The sequence below is a fragment of the Mirounga angustirostris genome, unplaced genomic scaffold (genome assembly GCF_029215605.1).
Source record: "Mirounga angustirostris isolate CCGP_5_RB_7025 unplaced genomic scaffold, mMirAng1.0.hap1 SCAF_4, whole genome shotgun sequence".
NCBI classification, from domain to species: domain Eukaryota; kingdom Metazoa; phylum Chordata; class Mammalia; order Carnivora; family Phocidae; genus Mirounga; species Mirounga angustirostris.
Genome location: NW_026991712.1, coordinates 15,690,833 through 15,709,070, shown reverse-complemented (window position 1 = coordinate 15,709,070; position 18,238 = coordinate 15,690,833). Strand labels below are relative to the sequence as shown.

General features: G+C 42.5%; 1 protein-coding gene across 9 annotated transcripts in view; it reads right to left on the bottom strand.

The window, feature by feature from the left end:
* WASHC5 (WASH complex subunit 5) overlaps positions 1–18,238 on the bottom strand; it is a 60,764-nt gene that overhangs the window by 8,105 nt on the left and 34,421 nt on the right. For 7 of the 9 annotated variants that reach the window (XR_010410513.1, XR_010410514.1, XR_010410515.1 and 4 more), the window contains exons 18-26: positions 13,459–13,560; positions 12,542–12,721; positions 11,259–11,383; positions 8,777–8,939; positions 8,238–8,340; positions 8,072–8,151; positions 4,496–4,599; positions 3,557–3,686; positions 2,178–2,274 (exon numbers count right to left, since the gene is read on the bottom strand). Coding sequence is in view for 5 of the 9 variants with exons in the window: in XM_054512463.2 (XP_054368438.1) it covers positions 2,178–2,274; positions 3,557–3,686; positions 4,496–4,599; positions 8,072–8,151; positions 8,238–8,340; positions 8,777–8,939; positions 11,259–11,383; positions 12,542–12,721; positions 13,459–13,560 (1,084 nt within the window). In the remaining 4 variants the exon portion in view is untranslated. Of the gene's footprint in view, positions 1–2,177; positions 2,275–3,556; positions 3,687–4,495; positions 4,600–6,157; positions 6,339–6,440; positions 6,613–8,071; positions 8,152–8,237; positions 8,341–8,776; positions 8,940–11,258; positions 11,384–12,541; positions 12,722–13,458; positions 13,561–18,238 lie in introns of those variants that run through there. The other 2 variants (XR_010410516.1, XM_064587890.1) reach the window with 2 other exon arrangements.

The window sequence follows — 18,238 nt, the reverse complement described above, 5'->3', positions numbered from 1 at the left end:
TGCCCAAACAAGTTATCCTCATTTCCCTAACCTGGGCCTTGGCAACTCTGAATTTACTCAATGCCCACTGGACGAGACAATGATGGTCATCAGAACATGAAGAAATGACCCTTCCCAGGTGGACAGCAGCAGTGACACTTACGGCAAAAGCTTCCTCTCTGAATGTGGCCCCACGGAGATTCTGCCTTAAAGACAGACCAAGGCAGGCAGGCGTTTCTTAGGTCAGTCTTGAGCAACCCTCAGCAGGGTTAAATACGTGTTTTCTGGGTCTCCAAACACCCTGATGTTCCTTCCTAGTCCTACTTACCATTATTTTGCTTCCCAGATTAACACATCACTCTAATTCATGAAAAGAACTGTAGTCAGATATAGATACATCTCTAGGACACTAAAAAGTTTGTTTTGTTTATAGACCTGGAATTCGATGCAAGAGTGAAATGCTTCCTATGGGCAGCTATATAATGAAAGAAATACTACCTAAGAATGAGACCAGTGAACAAATAGTCTTTAATGAAAACAGGATCATCTTCATGCCCTGACACTCTATCATTATAGAGGGTCACGTATTCTTGTTTAGTTCTAACACAGAGACAACAGAGGAACAACATGACTCTGAGTCTTGAGATGAACTCCTAAGTCCACCCTGGGATGGTTCTTTCCGTTGATTTTGACCAATATACAGAAAAGGACGTAGCGTCAGGGCAACGCTTGCTCCATGCCAGGAACTGTATTAGGTTGTTCAGAAAATCGGGTTGGCCTGAGAGGTTACGTAACTTGGCCACAGTCACACAGGTGAGCGCTGCTCGAGCCAGAATCCGGACTCACGTCCGTCCGTCAGTCCTGCAGCGGTACTGACGGGCGCCACCACGCTCTGCATTCTGTGGCAGGGGCCCATACTGTTATGGGAGCTGTGTCTGGAATCGAGGAGTATTTCTGAATGAGAGGATAAACACCTTACAGAGATTCCACATCTTTATCCTTAAAAAGCTTATGAAATAGGAAGGGGAAATAGCTCAAGGAAGAAATTCATTTTGGAATTGCTGGCTAAGAAATAGCACATTTACAGGAAAGCTCCTATGATATTTTTGTTTTATTTTTTTATTTTGAAGATTTTATTTATTTATTTGACACAGAGAGAGAAAGTACAAGTAGGCAGAGAGCCAGGCAGAGAGAGAGGGAGAAGCAGGCTCTCCACTGAGCAGGGAGCCGGATGCGGGGCTCGATCCCAGGACCCTGGGATCATGACCTGAGCCAAAGGCAGACGCTTAACGACTGAGCCACCCAGGCGCCCGAGGCTTATTTACTCTAAAAATATCATAGGTGGGGCGCCTGGGTGGCTCAGTCGGTTAAGCATCTGCCTTCGGCTCAGGTCATGATCCCAGGGTCCTGGGATCAAGTCCCACATCGGTCTCCCTGCTCAGCGGGAAGCCTGCTTCTCCCTCTCCCACTCCCCCTGCTTGTGTTCCTGCTCTCACTATGTCTCTCTCTGTCAAATAAATAAATAAAATCTTTAAAAAAAAAAAAAAAGAGTAAATAAACCTCTATAGCGGATTTGACAAAGCTCAACTTCGATATAAAGTTTAGAGGCAGAGGAAGGACTTGGGAAGCTATTAGAAAAGTGTTCCTAAAAATAGTAAGATAAAGTGATCAATGGCAAGAAAAAAAAAAATAGGGCGATGTGCCTGGCCAGGACAAAGATACTAAAAGGCTTTGGTAGCTCGTCTGTACCGAATATTTTCACATGTCATCACATGTACAGACATTGTAAAGTACTGGCTATGGCTGTCACTTCTCACACGGCAGCTCCTGATACTCGGGAGGCACACGCCACCCCTGAGATTAGAACGGTAACCAAAGGAGGTTTCTCTCCCACCATGATCAGCTGCCTAAACATTAAAGAAAGGAGAGAAGCAAAGATCCCACACATTTTACAAGTTGGCTAATCTTTGGAAATCAAGGGTGGACTATATTTGGTTAATGGTAAATCCACGGTCTACACCTCATGAAGGGACACTGTACTTCACAGGCCCAAAGACGTGCATTTTCTCCACACTCCTCTGACTAAGGAAAGATCTCGTTGGTGACACAGCACTCTCACTACAAAGAGCTGTTTGGTGAGGTATTAATCCACTGTTACCGTGTTACTGTGACTTCTCGCAAGGAATGTCATACAGTACCTAGGTTTTTGTTGTATTGAAGTTTTGGCAACTGCGCGATCAAAAAGAGGAAGTTGACAACTGGGAAGTAGGGTAAGCGCTTTGTTGTGATGTATATCTGGAAAGAGAAAGGTAAGAAAAATCGATGGCTTCTTCCCAAGGCACAAGACCGCAGAACACATGTTCAAATGGAAAGCTTCCATTTTCTTTCCGTTTGCTCTTCAGGCTACCGAAAACAGGGAGGGTTCAGCATTAGTTTGCTGCCTGCAGAGTTAAATGTAATGCCACCGACCCCTGCAAACATAAAAACCTATATAAAAACGAGCCCTTTTGGGAAGGGAACAATTTTGCTTGGAGATGAGCAGTTACTTTCCCCTCGAATCCTCGTCATGTCATTCACAAAGGGGGAGGGAAAAGGATGGGACGTGTCGCAGAGCGGTCTCCTTGCCTGCTGCAGTGCACATAGTACAGTCGGGGATACCCGGCCATCGCCCTCCCTCCCTCAGCTCCCCGGGGGGCAAGGCAGCGCTCCGGCTGGGAGCCCTGGCTCTGGTCAGACTGCCTGCCTCCCGCGCTCGCCCGTGTGGAGCCCCGGGGAAGTCATCAGCCTCTGAGCCTCGAGTTCCTCACCCGACGATGGCATGGTTCACGGTGCTGCTGAGATGACGGCACGTCACCCACAGCCGGGGCTGACAGGGCTTGGCACGAGGGGAGTGCTCACAAAATGTTAGCTGCTACTTAGTTTCTTAGCTTTTGTCCAAAACCCAGGGGGGCGTATAGCTTTCGTATTTTACAGATTTTGGAGAGGTCAGAGGGTCTAGGCTTACAGCCTATCATCAAAGTCATCAGTATTTCTGCATCAAAACATGAATATTCACTGAAGTATAAACAGCCTTATGTCAGTTCGGGACGAGTTTCGCCACCAAATGAGATCTGGCACCAACTTGGAGAAAAACCTTTCAGCTCGCAGAGGTTTTTGGAAGTCAGAATTGCAGAAGATAGTCTGTGGCCCCAGATTATGGTTGTGATTACTGTCAGCCACGAGGGAAGCATCTCTGGGCCCCAAGGATCAATGCCATCACTTAGCAGCAGTTCAAATAAAAACCCCAGATAAACCTAAAACTGATCTCCTACAGATAAGAGTATCTCACTTTTTAAGGAACCGTGGCAGACACGGTATTACCTGATTCCCCATGGCCTGAATCAGGCAGGGAAGGTGTGATCATCCTGTAACTCGTGGGAAACTGGAACTCAGGAAGGGAGGGGGCTTAAGAGAATGGAGATTCTGGGATTAGAACCCAGGCTCTCCCAATATTTTCGCAAGTGATCTGCCATCTGGGCCAAATCTCTGCAGGGACCATCCATCTCCTGCCACTCCACTCCATACTTGAATCATTGACCTTATTCAGTGGGTTGTGGATGCCAGCCGCCTCCAGGTAGGCTGTGATCTCATACAAGAGCGTGTTGTCTTCTTTGGGGTAAGGAAGCGAAGGGTCCTGATAATGGGCTTCAATATCTGCCAGGAGAGCCCTACGTGAGGAAAAACAAAACAAAACAGAACAGGGATAACGTTAGAGATGAACACAATTCATACAACAGTTAACACAGGCTATGATGTGATCTTTCCGGGCCTCGGTTTCATCTGTAAAATGAGGCCTTGATCCTCCTAATTCTCAATTTCCATACCTGTGATTGGTTGTTAAGTGGAAAATGTGACGTAGAATATTTTACCTTTTGGAGTTAAATTGAATGCTTTTGCCATTCCAGTTTTTATGAACTGACTGAACTGTTTTCAATAACTGCTTTATCAAAAGCGCTGACTTACTGACTGGCAAAAAAAGATTACTTATTTTTAAGTAGAGGCTGGGAATGAGAGCAAGTTGCTGGGGAGGTGGAGGATATGACTGTACTTCAGGATGTGTGCCCACAGCCACTCGTGGTAATTAGCACACTTCGAATAGCCCTCCGGATGATCAGTGACTCAGTCCTCCGGAAATCTAGGTGTGGATTTTGGTAACAGTTGCTTTCTCAATCTGTGCAAGTCCTCAGCACAATGTCTGATGTGTCCTAAGTGATCAATAGATGTTGACTGAATAAATGAATCCATCACTAATGAGTGAGTGACAGAGAGAGAGAGAGAGAGAGAAGACCAAGGGACAAGACTGAGGAAAGGGGCTTATACAGACAGATTTGGTTATCCCTGGGAAGGAAGGCTCTAAATTCAGAGAGCCTTCTTACCTGAAAAGGTCATAAAAGGGTAAATACTGAAGAAATTGGGGTGCTAATGGATAATGAATAATCCAGGCCCCTAGGTGGCTGTTTCGAATGCCGGCACTTACTTATTGAGATTCTCCAGAGCGGCTGCCAGATGTTTGGAGTCAAACCGACAAGAATAATTGAGTTCATTGGCAATCTGTTGTCTCAGAATCTGCATCTGTCCCACCTGGGAATGAGCAAGAGGAAGAAGAGGGAGAACACACAGTGCTTCCACGTGACAGCGAGGAGGCAAACACGAAGATGACTATTTTCTACTGGAAGGATCACAATGTTCTACAGGAAAATCTAAGGATTTCCTGGACTGGTTCTGTGGCTAAGACCAGTGTCTTCCCTGATGGAGCACAAGGAACGTCTGGATAGACTCCTGTACGCCAACCTCAAATATCCCTGAAGTCTAATATTATACGAAGTAACATGAATGGTCAGTTGTTCACATATTAAAGGTGTCTGTTTTGAAGCTCTACTTATGATCTTTTGAAATAAGTTCTCCAAGCTTAGTAGCTGCTAATGAGAAGCCCTACTTCATTTGTCCTAAGCTGAACTTTCTTGAGTCCCAACGACGCCATTTCACTCTGTTTTTCTAAAATTTGGTGACTATAAGCCTAGCCACATCGCCTAGAATTACAGATCATGTAACAACCTGGGTTATAAAATAAACTATATAAAATCTTCCAAAAAGGCCCTTCTAACAATGATAACCTCTCATCTAAGGGTTTCTAACCTTGTTCTGGTACCTTGGACCTCTTTGGGAATCTGGTGAAGCCTATTGACACTGTCTTAGAATAATTCTTTTCAGTGTGCAAAATAGGGGCCTGGCTGGCTCAGTAGAGCATGTGACTCTTGACCTTGGGGTTGTAAATTCGAGCTCCACGTTGGGTGTAGAGATTACTTAAAAATAAAATCTTTAAGGGGCGCCTGGGTGGCTCAGTTGTTAAGCGTCTGCCTTCGGCTCAGGTCATGATCCCAGGGTCCTGGGATCGAGCCCCGCATCAGGCTCCCTGCTTGGCGGGAAGCCTGCTTCTCTCTCTCCCACTCCCCCTGCTTGTGTTCCCTCTCTCACTGTGTCTCTCTCCGTTAAATAAATAAAATCTTTAAAAAAAAAAATCTTTAAAATAAAATAAAATAAATGTGCACAATAAAACATACAAGATAACAATGGAAGCCAGTTGTAACAAAGTATAATTCTCAAACCATTAAAAGACGAGATCTGCAATACAGAGTTATGTCAGCATGGCAGATTAAGCACGTCATTTCCGAGTAGTGATGAGCATAAATGATATCTGGAGATGTCTATAACCCCTGTCCAGTGATAGGAAACTATCTTTGGGTCAGGTCTGGGACCGAGTTCAGATTGTTCCAACAAGTTCAATTTGTTGGCATCATAAAGTCAAAAGTAAATTCTTTTTGTGCCCGTGAATTTCTTCATTCCTATTCTAGGAAAGCTGTCCCCAGAAGATTAGCAAGAGGGAGAGGAGGAATCGGAGGGAAGACTGTTTTATGATGCTAGTAACAGTGAGGGAGAAATGGACACAGTGGTTGAGAGCAGAGGAAAGTTAAAAAAAGAGTGGCCTTCTCTAAGAGCAAAGAAAAGATCTTCTTTAGATAAATGGAACCTATAACAGTTAAGTGTTTTAAAACACCTCGGATGTGTTGCTTTTGACCACTATTCTTACTAGATTATTATTCTACTTACGTGAAGAAAATAAAATTTAAAAAATGTTCTCATAAGAAACCTTTTATTAATAGAAAAATATTATTATTGAAAAACTGGAATAGGGCAAGGCCAAGAAAATAGTGGGTTTCCTCAGGCCACTCAATAATGTCCTTCCAACCTTTTATCTGGCCCATGGACCCCTTGCTGAATTCTAGATACTCTATGTCCAAGATTCCGTCGAAAACACCAGTCTAGGAAAGGAAGCAGAGATACGGGCAGTTTAACCTAACTTGCTCTTCTCTAAAGCATATGCAGTCTCCGTGACCATCGTTTCCTCTTTGGTGCTCACTTACTACAAGCCATTGCTAAGGTTCTGGAGGCTGAGCAGCCTGGGAGCCGGTGCACTCCATCTACCCATTTGCTGGCTAGCTCGAGAGGTCTTCGGACTGTCCGTCCTTCTCCAGCTCTCTGGGTAGCGCTGCCCAGCACAGCAGCCAGAGCTGCGTGGGGCTCTTTAACCTTAAACTGATTAAAATGAATAAAAGTTAAAATCCAGTTCCTCATTCCCACAAGCCACATCTTAAATGCTCAATAACTACATGAGGCTGGTGGCTGTCATCGGATAGCGCAGAGTGTTTCCATCGCTCTTCCAGATTAGCCAAAGACAAATGGACAAATCTGTCCTGGAGGGCTCTATGTAAAGATCACGGACTTAGACAAATACCTGGTTATTACTGAATTACCAGCAATTACAGCTCACGGAGGTCTGTACTAGCCCCTGGGGAACCTCTGTAACCTCCCTCAGCCTCCCACAGAATTGAGACTCAGGCCTGTCCAACCTCAGGCAATTCTCTGCTCCTCCTAAAGGCTTCCCAGCAATTAGAAACAGCCTGAGCAGCTCTCAGGATCTGGAAATCATGCGGCTAAGGGAGTGTTAGACATCTGTAACAAGAGGACACCCAGCAGAGTCAAAGGCTCTGTGGGTCACCTATTCTAAGTTTCCAAATTAAAAAAAAAAAAGTCACTGCAATTATGGGAAATATATTGTGAATTTGGCTGAGGCACCATTGGTACCATCTCCATGAACAACTAATATAATTGGGAACAAGAGAATGGAACTTCCCCAAATTCCCACAGCAGCCTAGACTTTTCTTGTGGTAGGTGAGACTTTTAACCGTGAATCGGTTTTCCACCAGGACACCTACTCTTTCCTACTGTTCTGTAAGTGGGCTTTCTGAGGAGGCAGCGAGTATTTCCTTTAACTCTGTGTCTCACAGCAAGTGATGATGCTTTGCCCATAATGAGTGTTCAGCAAAGCGGTGTTGAATGTCTTGGATCATCACATGATGAGAGGAAGACACCGAAGACACAGAGGGTCCCCGGAGCTGACACTACGGCGTGAAGGCAGGAAAGCAGGTAAGTGAATTCTAAAGTAACTCAGATTTCCATCCAACAAGTTAATCTCATTTCACTTTCTTACTCATTTCTAAATTTAGACAAGAGTGTTCTATTCATGGTGTAAGGATAACTTACGTCCCAGAGAACTTGGCTTTCTAACACCTGTGCAGACCCAAGAGGGGAGAGAGACAATGTCCTGTGCTAACACCTACTTGGAGCAGATCAGAGCTATACACTGACAGAGGAGCTCATTAAATAAACCTGTTACGTCAGGATGGAGCACCACTGAGGGAGGAAGATTTCCCTTTCTTTGTGTGAAAGCACTTCTAGCCCGAAGTCATTCAAAAAAAAACCCAAAAAACGGTTCTCTTTGGTGAAAGGAGAATGACAGGCCAATCAACGGAAAACACAGTCAAGAACAGTTCCAGAATGGATGAGAAAGGACAACTAATTTAGAAATAACGATAAACTGAAGTTTTGTACGTTTGCTTTGATGACAAAAGAAGCATGGCTTTCTCTGGGTAACAAAGTTACAAGAAAATAATTTAAAAAATACAGTATTGATTTTCACCCTCTCTCAACATACCTTCATGATAGCCTCGAGATAAGATGTCCAAATCTTCTGTGTTTTGGCAATGGCGGAAAAATAAATTTTATTCGAATTTGCTGAAAGGTTAAAATATAATTTTCTGTTTAGTAAAAACGGAAAAGCTAGTGTTACCTCCATCTCAGGCTACTTTCAGAACACTTACCTACTATGCTTTTTAGGGGGCTGACAGCATTCATGAGAGTTTTCAAAGTATCCTGTACAGTTCTGTCTCTCAGGATAATTTTCTGAAACATACTGAGGAAATTCTAAAACAAGAAGACACATAAGGAACTAAATAATAATAATGAATATAAATATAAATAAATATAATGAATACAGTAAATAATACTTAGGTTAACTAAAGTGCTATACAGAACACAGCCTGGCCTAAGTCACAAAATGCTATAAAGGGTAACAGGGAAGAAGCAACTTCCAGTTCCTGTTAGAAACACCCCCTGCTCGGAGGAGTTGGTTTCAGAGAGAGTCTCAACTTCCTCACATGAAACTCCCCAAACCAGTCTACACGTAAAAATACTGTGCTGGCCAAAGAAATTCTAGTTTATGCTCAGTTCTTATCTACCTAACAAGAAGCATATATGTGTGTCTAGTGTTGGTACAGGAAAGCATGAAAGAAAAGCTAAATGAGCTACTCTCCCCTCTCCCAGGGCAGCGGGAAGCATGCACAGAAGCTGAAAGGCTCACCTGTAGCTCTTTGACAATCATAAAGCACAGAAGCCTGTCTAAGCCGTTCAGACCAAAAGTCCCCAAGGTGGTCTGGATTTCTGAGAAGAGGCGGCTGCTGGTTACTTCTTGGTGAGTTTTCATATCGTACCAAGTGTTCAGCTGGTCAATGTGACACGTCATTCTAAAAGAAAAACAAACACTCAAAACCCAAGAGCAGCTCAGAATGAGTTCATCCTGAGGAGATGTGGGATGCAACAGGATTTGGGCATCAGCTGTGAGGAACGATGGTTATGTGATCTGTTTAATAACCTCTGCATCTAGGCACCCAGTGTATCTCACGGTGAATGCCCAATTGCCAGGAAGGCAAAATTCAGTGAAATCACCTTTTCCTGCCCTATGGCAGGTCACCAGTTTGTCTCATTCATTTCCACTGAGTCGGGCTGTTGTTTGGAGCTGAGCAGAGAGGACGAGGTTGGATTTGGTTGTCAGGCTGGAAGACGTGAGAGCCCAGTTTTCTCTCCACAGGGTCTTTCTTAGATTCCCAGAGACCGGGCCATAAGAGTCTTGTGTCATTTCCATTTTGATAAGAAAGGAACTTCAAATCCTGCCGCCCTATGGAACATTTGTGACTGTGACAACACAGCCATTGCCTCTTTCCTCCCGGTTCTGGTCACCAACCAGTGATTCCTTTCAGGCTTAAGAGTGTGCTGACAGCAATGATAACAACCGGCAGTATTTACTGAGCACTTCTTAGAGGTCAGGTTCTGTGCTAAGACCTTTTCCTTTTCATCCTCATCACGGCTCTGTGATATTCAAGCTGTGTGACCCTCATTTTACAGATGAGACAACTTAGTGAGGCCTGATTCCAACACCACATCCTTAACCACCATTTTACTGGCTCTCAAATGCTGGCACAGGGGCCTTAAATCACTGTTGGGTGGGTTCAAAATATATGCCCAGATCCCATTCCTGGGGTTTGACTGGGTAGGTCTGTGGTGGAAACCCAGCCTCTGAAATTCTAGTAAGCTCCACGGAGGATATGCTCCCAATTCTAAGAGCCAGGACATCTCTTTACTGAAATGAGGCTTGGGAGGAGAGGCTTATATTTGGAAGGAAATGGGAAGAACGAGATTTCCAGAACTGCATTCTACTTTCAAGCTTCGAAGTATCCTGCTCCTGTCACCCAGTGCTGGCACTCTGAATGTGTCACTTGAGAGGCGCCCAGTGTTGATGAATCAGTCGGTAATATCCTAATGCTTAGTCCTCTCTGCAAGTCTTAACATGGCACTAGATGCAGAGTCTTCTAGAAGGACTTCAGTGACCCACCCTTGGGTACCAAGAAAGCAGGAGTTATAAAACATTTTGGATCATTTACTCTTTTTCCATGAGTCATAGACAAAACTCATTTGTGCTTGAATTTTTGGAAGAAGTTTACATATAGAGTGTTAAGTTGCGTAACTTTTGAGAGACCAAATAAGCTGGAATTTGAAGGAGGTACAGAAGAGCCATGTCATAAAGATATTCAACTTACACAAATCCAACAACACATGCACTGCTGGACAGAGAAGAGAAGTTACCTTTCCCTGGGTAATCATACCAACCACTCCACTCAGTGAGCGTGCGCACAGGGCTAAACACGAGACAGAAAACAGGAGCCTGCTCTTCCCTCAGCTGGGCTTAGTACCAACTGCCTCGTCAGAAGCTCAACAGAAAAAGGCGCAAAACGAGACGTAAAGACAGAAGCAGTGTGCAAGGCTCTCCCATGGTGCCCACCTAAAATATTCTTAAGGGTGGTTTGATTATAATGAGATGTTCACCCATGTGACCATACATGAACTGTGACCCACTGCATGCAGAGCTGTGCAGCCTGCCCTTGAACGGCACAGTGTTTAGGAGTCGGGCCCCGGGGTCAGAGGCTACCGTTTAGACCCAGACCTTGGATAAGTGACTTATCTTTTTTCTGTGCCTCAGTTACTTCTCTTTAACATGGGAAGAATAACAATACCTCAGAGACTGCTGTGATGTGTAAATGAAGGGATGTGTATGAAGGGCTGAGAAGTGTGTACAAGGTAAGTGCTAGAAAAGTGCATGGGTGTACAGGTAATCTTCAAAGGTCTTGTGACAAGTGCAAGACTCAGTGACGGGCATGGGGCACTGTGCCACAATTACACAGGTACAGATGAGCAATCTAATCAAAAAAGTTTTCATACACCAGGGAGTCCGCGGTCCCAAGTGAGTAGGACAGTAGTTGGAAAGCAAGAGGAGCACGAAACTAAAAGGTGGCTGAACAGACCTTAGGTTTATCTTAGCCTCTATTTCCTTGGACTGGGGTCGCCTCAGGCACACTGCGGAAAATACCCCGTCTCAGAAAAAGTGACTCTAATAAACCCATTAGAATTGATCCAAGTGTGGTAGGAACAAGGGTGTGATCTGAGGAAAATGTTCAGAGACTTCTATTGTCCACCGTGTTCAAGGCCCAGTGGAATTCAGATACACCTACTTGGGGTCTGTGATCCTCAAGATTTCTCTGCAGAGTCGACCGATAAATGTTACGGACTCGTCCACAGGGGTAAACTTTGGTATTGGAATATGAGTAGACTGGTACATACTCTGCCAATCCTGAATCTAGAAACCAAACCAAACCATAAGTATTTAGTACAATTAGCCCTTGAACAACATGAGGGCCAGGGCACTGACCCCCACCACAGTTGAAAATCCACATGCAACTTTTGATTCCCTTAAAACTACTAAAAAAACCCCCCAAAAACCCCAAAACAAAAAACAATAACAAAAAACTTAACTACTAATTAATAGCCTACTGTTTACCAGAAAAGCCTTATCAATAACATAATTAACACATATTTTGTATATGTATTATATACTGATTCGTACAACATAAGCTAGAGAAAAATGTTAAGAAAATCACAAGCAAGAGGAAATATATTTTACAGTACCACACTATATCTATCGGAAAAAATCTGTGTATAAATGGACCCTCGTGTTCAAACCCATGCTATTCAAGGGTCAACTGTACCTCTTTGATAAGATAACCTAGTTATTCTTTTTCCACGTAGTTTTACAAATATAATGTTGCATAAACAGTGACAATAAATGCTCCTTGGTTTTGAAGAGGAAACTTAAAACTGTATTAATAGCTCCCAGAAATGCCACATGTAACATTTATAAAAAAGAAGTATTTGTGACAAGTGAAGTGACTGAGAAGTGAGAAGAGATAACAGGCATTTCTGGCTTTCTGTCTTTAAGTTAACCTATATCGATGTAATAATAAAATTCCAAAATATCATAAGGCTGGTAGATACTTAATCTATTAAGATTCCAAATGAAATCTTGTGAGTTCCCTAATTAAAAACTTACTCCTTGTCAACTACTGACCAAAATCAAACTTCCCTGAAGGTACTCTGAAGGTATTGGTGACCATCTAATGCTTACTGATTCTTAGTAACTATTTAAGTAAACTTTCTTGTTGGCATTTCTGAGGTTTGGAGCATGTATTTAATTTTCTTTTTAAGATTTATGTATTTTAGAGAGACAGCAAGAGAGAGCAAGAGCAGAGGGACAGAGGGAGCGAGAATCTGAAGGAGAGTCCATGCTGAGCGTGGAGCCTGACACGCGGGGCTCGATCTCCCAACCCTGAGATCACAACCTGAGCCGAAACCAAGAGTCAGAGGCTTAACTGCACCACCCAGGTGCCCCCTTGGGGCATGTATTTTAAATGTCAGAACAACAAATGTAGTCAAGAATTTTCAAAATTTAATTAGATACCTTTGTTCTTAAGAAGTTATTACACTCCTGTTCCACATTATAATTTATAATACGAGAAACTTCTTCCTGCCAAATCTTCAGACCATAAATGTTGACATAGTCCTGTATGTACTCAAAAGAGCGATGGAATCCATCCATGGTAGCCCCCAACTCCTTCAGCTTGGGCATCAATTCACTTGACTGTGCAAAAGGGGAAACACAAATCTATTACACTGGAGTAGATGGTCAACCACTATTATCTACATTAGACTTTAAATGAGACGCCTACTGGGAGACAACAATAGTTGAAGACAGCTTTGGAAATAACTCATTTCCTACCTCAACTAGGATAAGTGGCAACTTATGTCAGACATTCAGCAAAGAAGAGGTTTCATCCATTTGGGAAGGAAGCCTCATACAAAAGAATATAAAAAATGAAAGTTGACGATTTCTCTCACGTCATTTGATGAGTATATATGTAACCTTAAAATACTTAAAATAGTTTAAATTGAATTTACTGGGGTGAAAAATACCCTAGATATAAATTTTAGGCCCATTTCTTTTTCCTCCTGAGAAAAATGAGCATATTCTTTAACAGATCAAAGAACATAAAAAATTACAGGCTTTATAGTTCCTGTGTGCCTTAGGGTTAGCATATTCTTCTAACTTTAAGAAGTAACTCTGAATCGCAGACATCAGTTCAATTCTTAAAATTGGGGATCAACAAGTGACAGGAAAGGGCTGGTTTTGGAAGGGATTTTCTTATCGTACAGATTACAATATGGGATTGAAAAGCACATTGGTCACTTGCACTGAACATCATATTTTGGATATGTGTTAGGAGGAAAGGTCTTGTTCCTGATAGTTAGAAATAGTGTGCTCATCCATTCTGCAAGCTGGGCAGAGAGAAAGGACAGACCCATCTGGTCATCTGGTACCTTGGCTCGGGGGTTGAAGATCAATCCCTTATGAAGAGCAAAAGCAACGCGTTTAACTAGCTCCTTCCTTATTCCATCTTCCAGTAACTGTTTTGGATCTACCTGTGTGCAAATTAAAAAGCAATGAATGGCAGTGAGGGAAAGTTCTGTCGTGAAGAAATCCAAAGGAAAGACGGTTTCCAGAATCTGTGGGGGAGCCCTCTCCTACCCCATTTCTCAATGATTGGGACTTTTCTCCTTTCCTGTCCCTCTGATCTTGTGCAGCTTGGACAGAATGATTAAACCTGTAACTCTTTAAGACTCGGCTGACCGCAGTAAAATTCATGATTTTACAACATGACTTCCCAAGATGGTGGGTCTGAAAAGTTTTAAATTGTCTCTCATTTTTTAAATCATTAAAAGTAAAAAGTGTCTTTTCTCCGCACCAGGAGGAAGGATGGAATGTAGGGCCTGCCCTTGAATTCAGTGCATGCCTTTCTTCCCCATGTTACCTCAGGGCATCTCCAATCCTGTGAGCAAACTGAAGCTTGCAAACAGATTTAACAATTCTCTTTTCTTTCAGCATTCTTGGAATGCTGTTTGTAATTAGGGAGATAAAATGGGAAAGCAAATCTGCCATGGAACTCTATAAACTTATTTTACTGGTTCTTTTTTCTGTAATGAGAAAGCATTTGTTATTCCCTAAAAGACTGTCTCCTATCATATCCATAAAACATCAAATAGTTTGAACATAATCCTTTGAATTCCCTGAGACTTGTCTCTTGTACTTTTAATTTGTAAAATGAACCATTATTTTAAAAAGTCATAAAGACAAATGGATGGGTTCCATCTGGGTTTGATTATATTTAAACTTTAAGAACGACAATTGCAATGAAAGTTGCACAAAATACAAAAGCCAGAGAAGCATGTTGAGCTACATCATGACTAAGTAATCAGCAAAATTCAGACTGGAAAAAACAACAGGTCAAAGCCTGTGGGTTCCACTCTGGAAAACAGTATGGAGTGTCCTCAAAAAGTTGAAAACAGAGGTACCATACAACCCAGCAATCGCACTACTGGGTATTTACCCCAAAGATACAAATGTAGGGATCCGAAAGGGTACGTGCACCCCGATGTTTATAGCAGCAATGTTCACAATAGCCAAACTATGGAAAGAGCCAAGATGTCCATCAACAGATGAATGGATAAAGAAGATGTGGTGTATATATATACAATGGAATATTATGCAGCCATCAAAAACCGAAATCTTGCCATTTGCAACAACGTGGATGGAACTAGAGGGTATTATGCTAAGCGAAATAAGTCAGTCAGAGAAAGACATGTATCATATGACCTCACTGATATGAGGAATTCTTAATCTTAGGAAACAAACTGAGGGTTGCTGGAGTGGTGGGGGTTGGGAGGGATGGGGTGGCTGGGTGATAGACACTGGGGAGGGTAGGTGCTATGGTGAGTGCTGTGAACTGTGTAAGAGTGATGAATCACAGACCTGTACCTCTGAAACAAATAATACATTATATGTTAAAAAAAAAAAAAAAGATATTAGGAAGGGAAAAATGAAGGGGGGTGGAATCGGAGGGGGAGACAAACCATGAGAGACTATGGACTCTGAGAAACAAACCGAGGGTTCTAGAGGGGAGGGGGGTGGGGGGATGGGCTAGCCTGGTGATGGGTATTAAAGAGGGCAAGTATTGAATGGAGCACTGGGTGTTATACGCACACAATGAATCATGGAACACTACATCAAAAATTAATGATGTAATGTATGGTGATTAACACAACATAATAAAATAAAATTAAAAAACAGAAAAGGCTGTGGGTTCCTCACCAGATAAAGGTAAGAAAGGAATGGAGGAGAAACCTGAAGATTAAAAAAGACTTAAAAGATACATTTTTTTATTTATATATTTTTTAGAAGATTTATTTATTTTAGAGAGAGCGCACGCATGCGCCAGTGGGGGAGGGGCAGAGGGAGAGAATCCTCAAGCAGACTCCCCGCTGAGCGTGGAGCCTGACACGGGGCTGGGGCTTGATCCCAAAGCCCATGAGATTAGGACCTGAACTGAAATCAAGAGTTGAAGCTTAACAGACTGAGCCACCCAGGCACCCCTAACATTTTTTTAAAATGTAGTGTCCAGAGAGATTTACTTTTGGATAATAAAACTCTAAATGGAGAGACTGAGATTAGATCAGGGCACGTGAGGAGGATCCTGGGGTAGGAGCTGGGAAATGATATTTCTTGACTTGGGTGGTGGTTGTAATAATCTATTAAACTACAGAAGTGTTTCTACAGCTCTCAGTACCTGTGCCCTATTTTACGGTAACAAATTATAACTAGATATCATCAATAAGGAAAAAAAATCAAAGAAGTAAAATGAAGTTTCCGAAGAAATACTCCTTGTAAGAACAGATTTGGTGACAAAGAGTTAAATGTTTTCATGAATTTAAAGGTCTTAAATGGCCCTTCCAATTCTTCCAAGACTTTCACCAATGTATGGCATGCCTGTAGCTTAAAGAAAGCCCCCTTCCCATAGCCCCTTCCTTCACGCTTCTATCCCTTCCTCTGAAGTTAACAACAGTTAATTAACAGTTTTCATATGGATCTTCCAGACCTTTCTCTACTAATTTCTCTACGTATTGTCCTTAATACACATTTAATTTTAAAAATCTAAATGGGACCATAATAGGCGTGCATGTGCGCGCACACACACACACACACACACTACACACACATACACGTTGTTCTGTAACTTGCTTTTTCCACTTAGAGTTTTAGAAATCTTCCAGTGGCAAAAGCTTTTTGAATGGCAGCAGAGCAATCTACACTGGAAATGCACCATGATATATTCAGCCACTCTCTTAGTGATAAATGTCTAGATGATTTCTATTTTTTAAATTTTTATTTATTATTTTTATTTGTTATTATTTTTGAAGATTTTATTTATTTGAGAGATAGAGAACATGAGAGGGGATGGGGCAGAGGAAGAGGGAGACTCCCTGCTGAGGAGAGAGCCTGAGGCGGGGCTCCATCCCAGGATCCTAAGATCATGACCTGAGCCGAAGGCAGACACTCCCCTTTTTTAATTATTCTTTTTTAAGTAGGCTCCATGCCCAGTGTGAAGCCCAACACGGGGCTTGAAATCACCACCCTGAGACCAAGAGTCGGATGCTTAACTGACTGAGGCACCCAGGCGCCCCTCTATTCTTTTTAAAATAATTTTTTTGGCCATCTGTAACAATGCACATTTACACATACATCTCTGTGTGTATCTTACTTGTTTTAAGTCATATGGATTAAAGTCAACTTATACTTTTTTTTTTAAGTAGGCTCCACGTCCAATGTGGGGCTTGAACTCACAACCCTGAGTTCAAGAGTTGCATGCTCGGGCGCCTGGGTGGCTCAGTTGGTTAAGCAACTGCCTTCGGCTCAGGTCATGATCCTGGAGTCCTGGGATCGAGTCCCACATTGGGCTCCCACCTCAGCGGGGAGCCTGCTTCTCCCTCTGACCCTCTCCCCTCTCATGCTGTTTCTCTGTCTCTCTCTCTTTCTCTCAAATAAATAAATAAAAATCTTTAAAAAAAAAAAAAAAAAGAGTTGCATGCTCTATGGACTGCGCCAGCCAGGTGCCCCAACTTATACTCTTTACAAGTGTCTGAAATAGATGCTTAACATTTGAGGGTTAAAGACTAGTGAGGGCCACAGGATCCCTTACAGAAAGCCCTGAGTGGTTAGATTGGCAGAGACAGTCTACTGGGTTGAGTGTGGTCACGATGATATTCCCCCTGTTCTCATCTGAAAGACTGTGGCAAAAGATCTGCATTTTTCTTAATCAGTTGTTCTTTGATAATTATTGCTAATTATTAGGTTTTATTACATCCTTCCTATACTGGTCATTTTTCATATAAGACACTTAATCTGGTCCTAGGATTTATTAACACTTTACAGATTAGTAAGAAGTGATATACCTGGCAAGTCTACTCTCTGCATATCAACTGAATTAAACTGGCACCAGGCCTAAAGTATGTTCAGTGGATTCTATTAATTTTCTAGGGAAACAATGGGGGGTGCCTGGGGGGCTCATTCAGTTAAGCATCTGCCTTGGGCTCAGGTCATGATCCTGGGGTCCTGAGATGGAGCCCAGAGTCAGGCTCCCTGCTCAGTGGGGAGCCTGCTTCTCCCTCTCCCCACCCCCCGCTCATGCTCTCTCTCACACTCTCTCTCTCTCAAATAAATAAAATCTGTACAAAAAATAAAATACCACTATCTTTTTAAAAAAAATTCTAGGGGCACAATAGTATTTCAGCATACTTGCAGAAACCACACACTAAAGTTCCATTCCTATTTAGGTTCATTTCCTATTATTTTCTTGGGTTTTAGTAACACAAGTGTTAATGTGGCAATTCAATAGATACACATTTAAAAAAAAAAATCGGAAACATGTAGATTCTAACTGATATCAGATAAATGAAAAATAAAAGCACCGTGAACCCTGTGCATGGGCATATCACTAGTTATCATAGGATTACAAATGAAAACAGCATTGAGATAACACTTTATACTCTTTGGGAGAGCCAAAATTAGACTGTGGAACGAACAAGTATTGGGAAAAATGTGGGCAGACATTTCATGAAACAGTCGTTTCAGAAGGCAATCTGGTGGTGTTGAGAGAAATTAAGTATAAACACACCTTAAGGCCCAGTGACCCAACTCCTGGGGAGGCAGATTTAGGAGAAATTCTTTCATGGTGTATAGTAGAGACATGTTCAGAGTGGCCTGTAA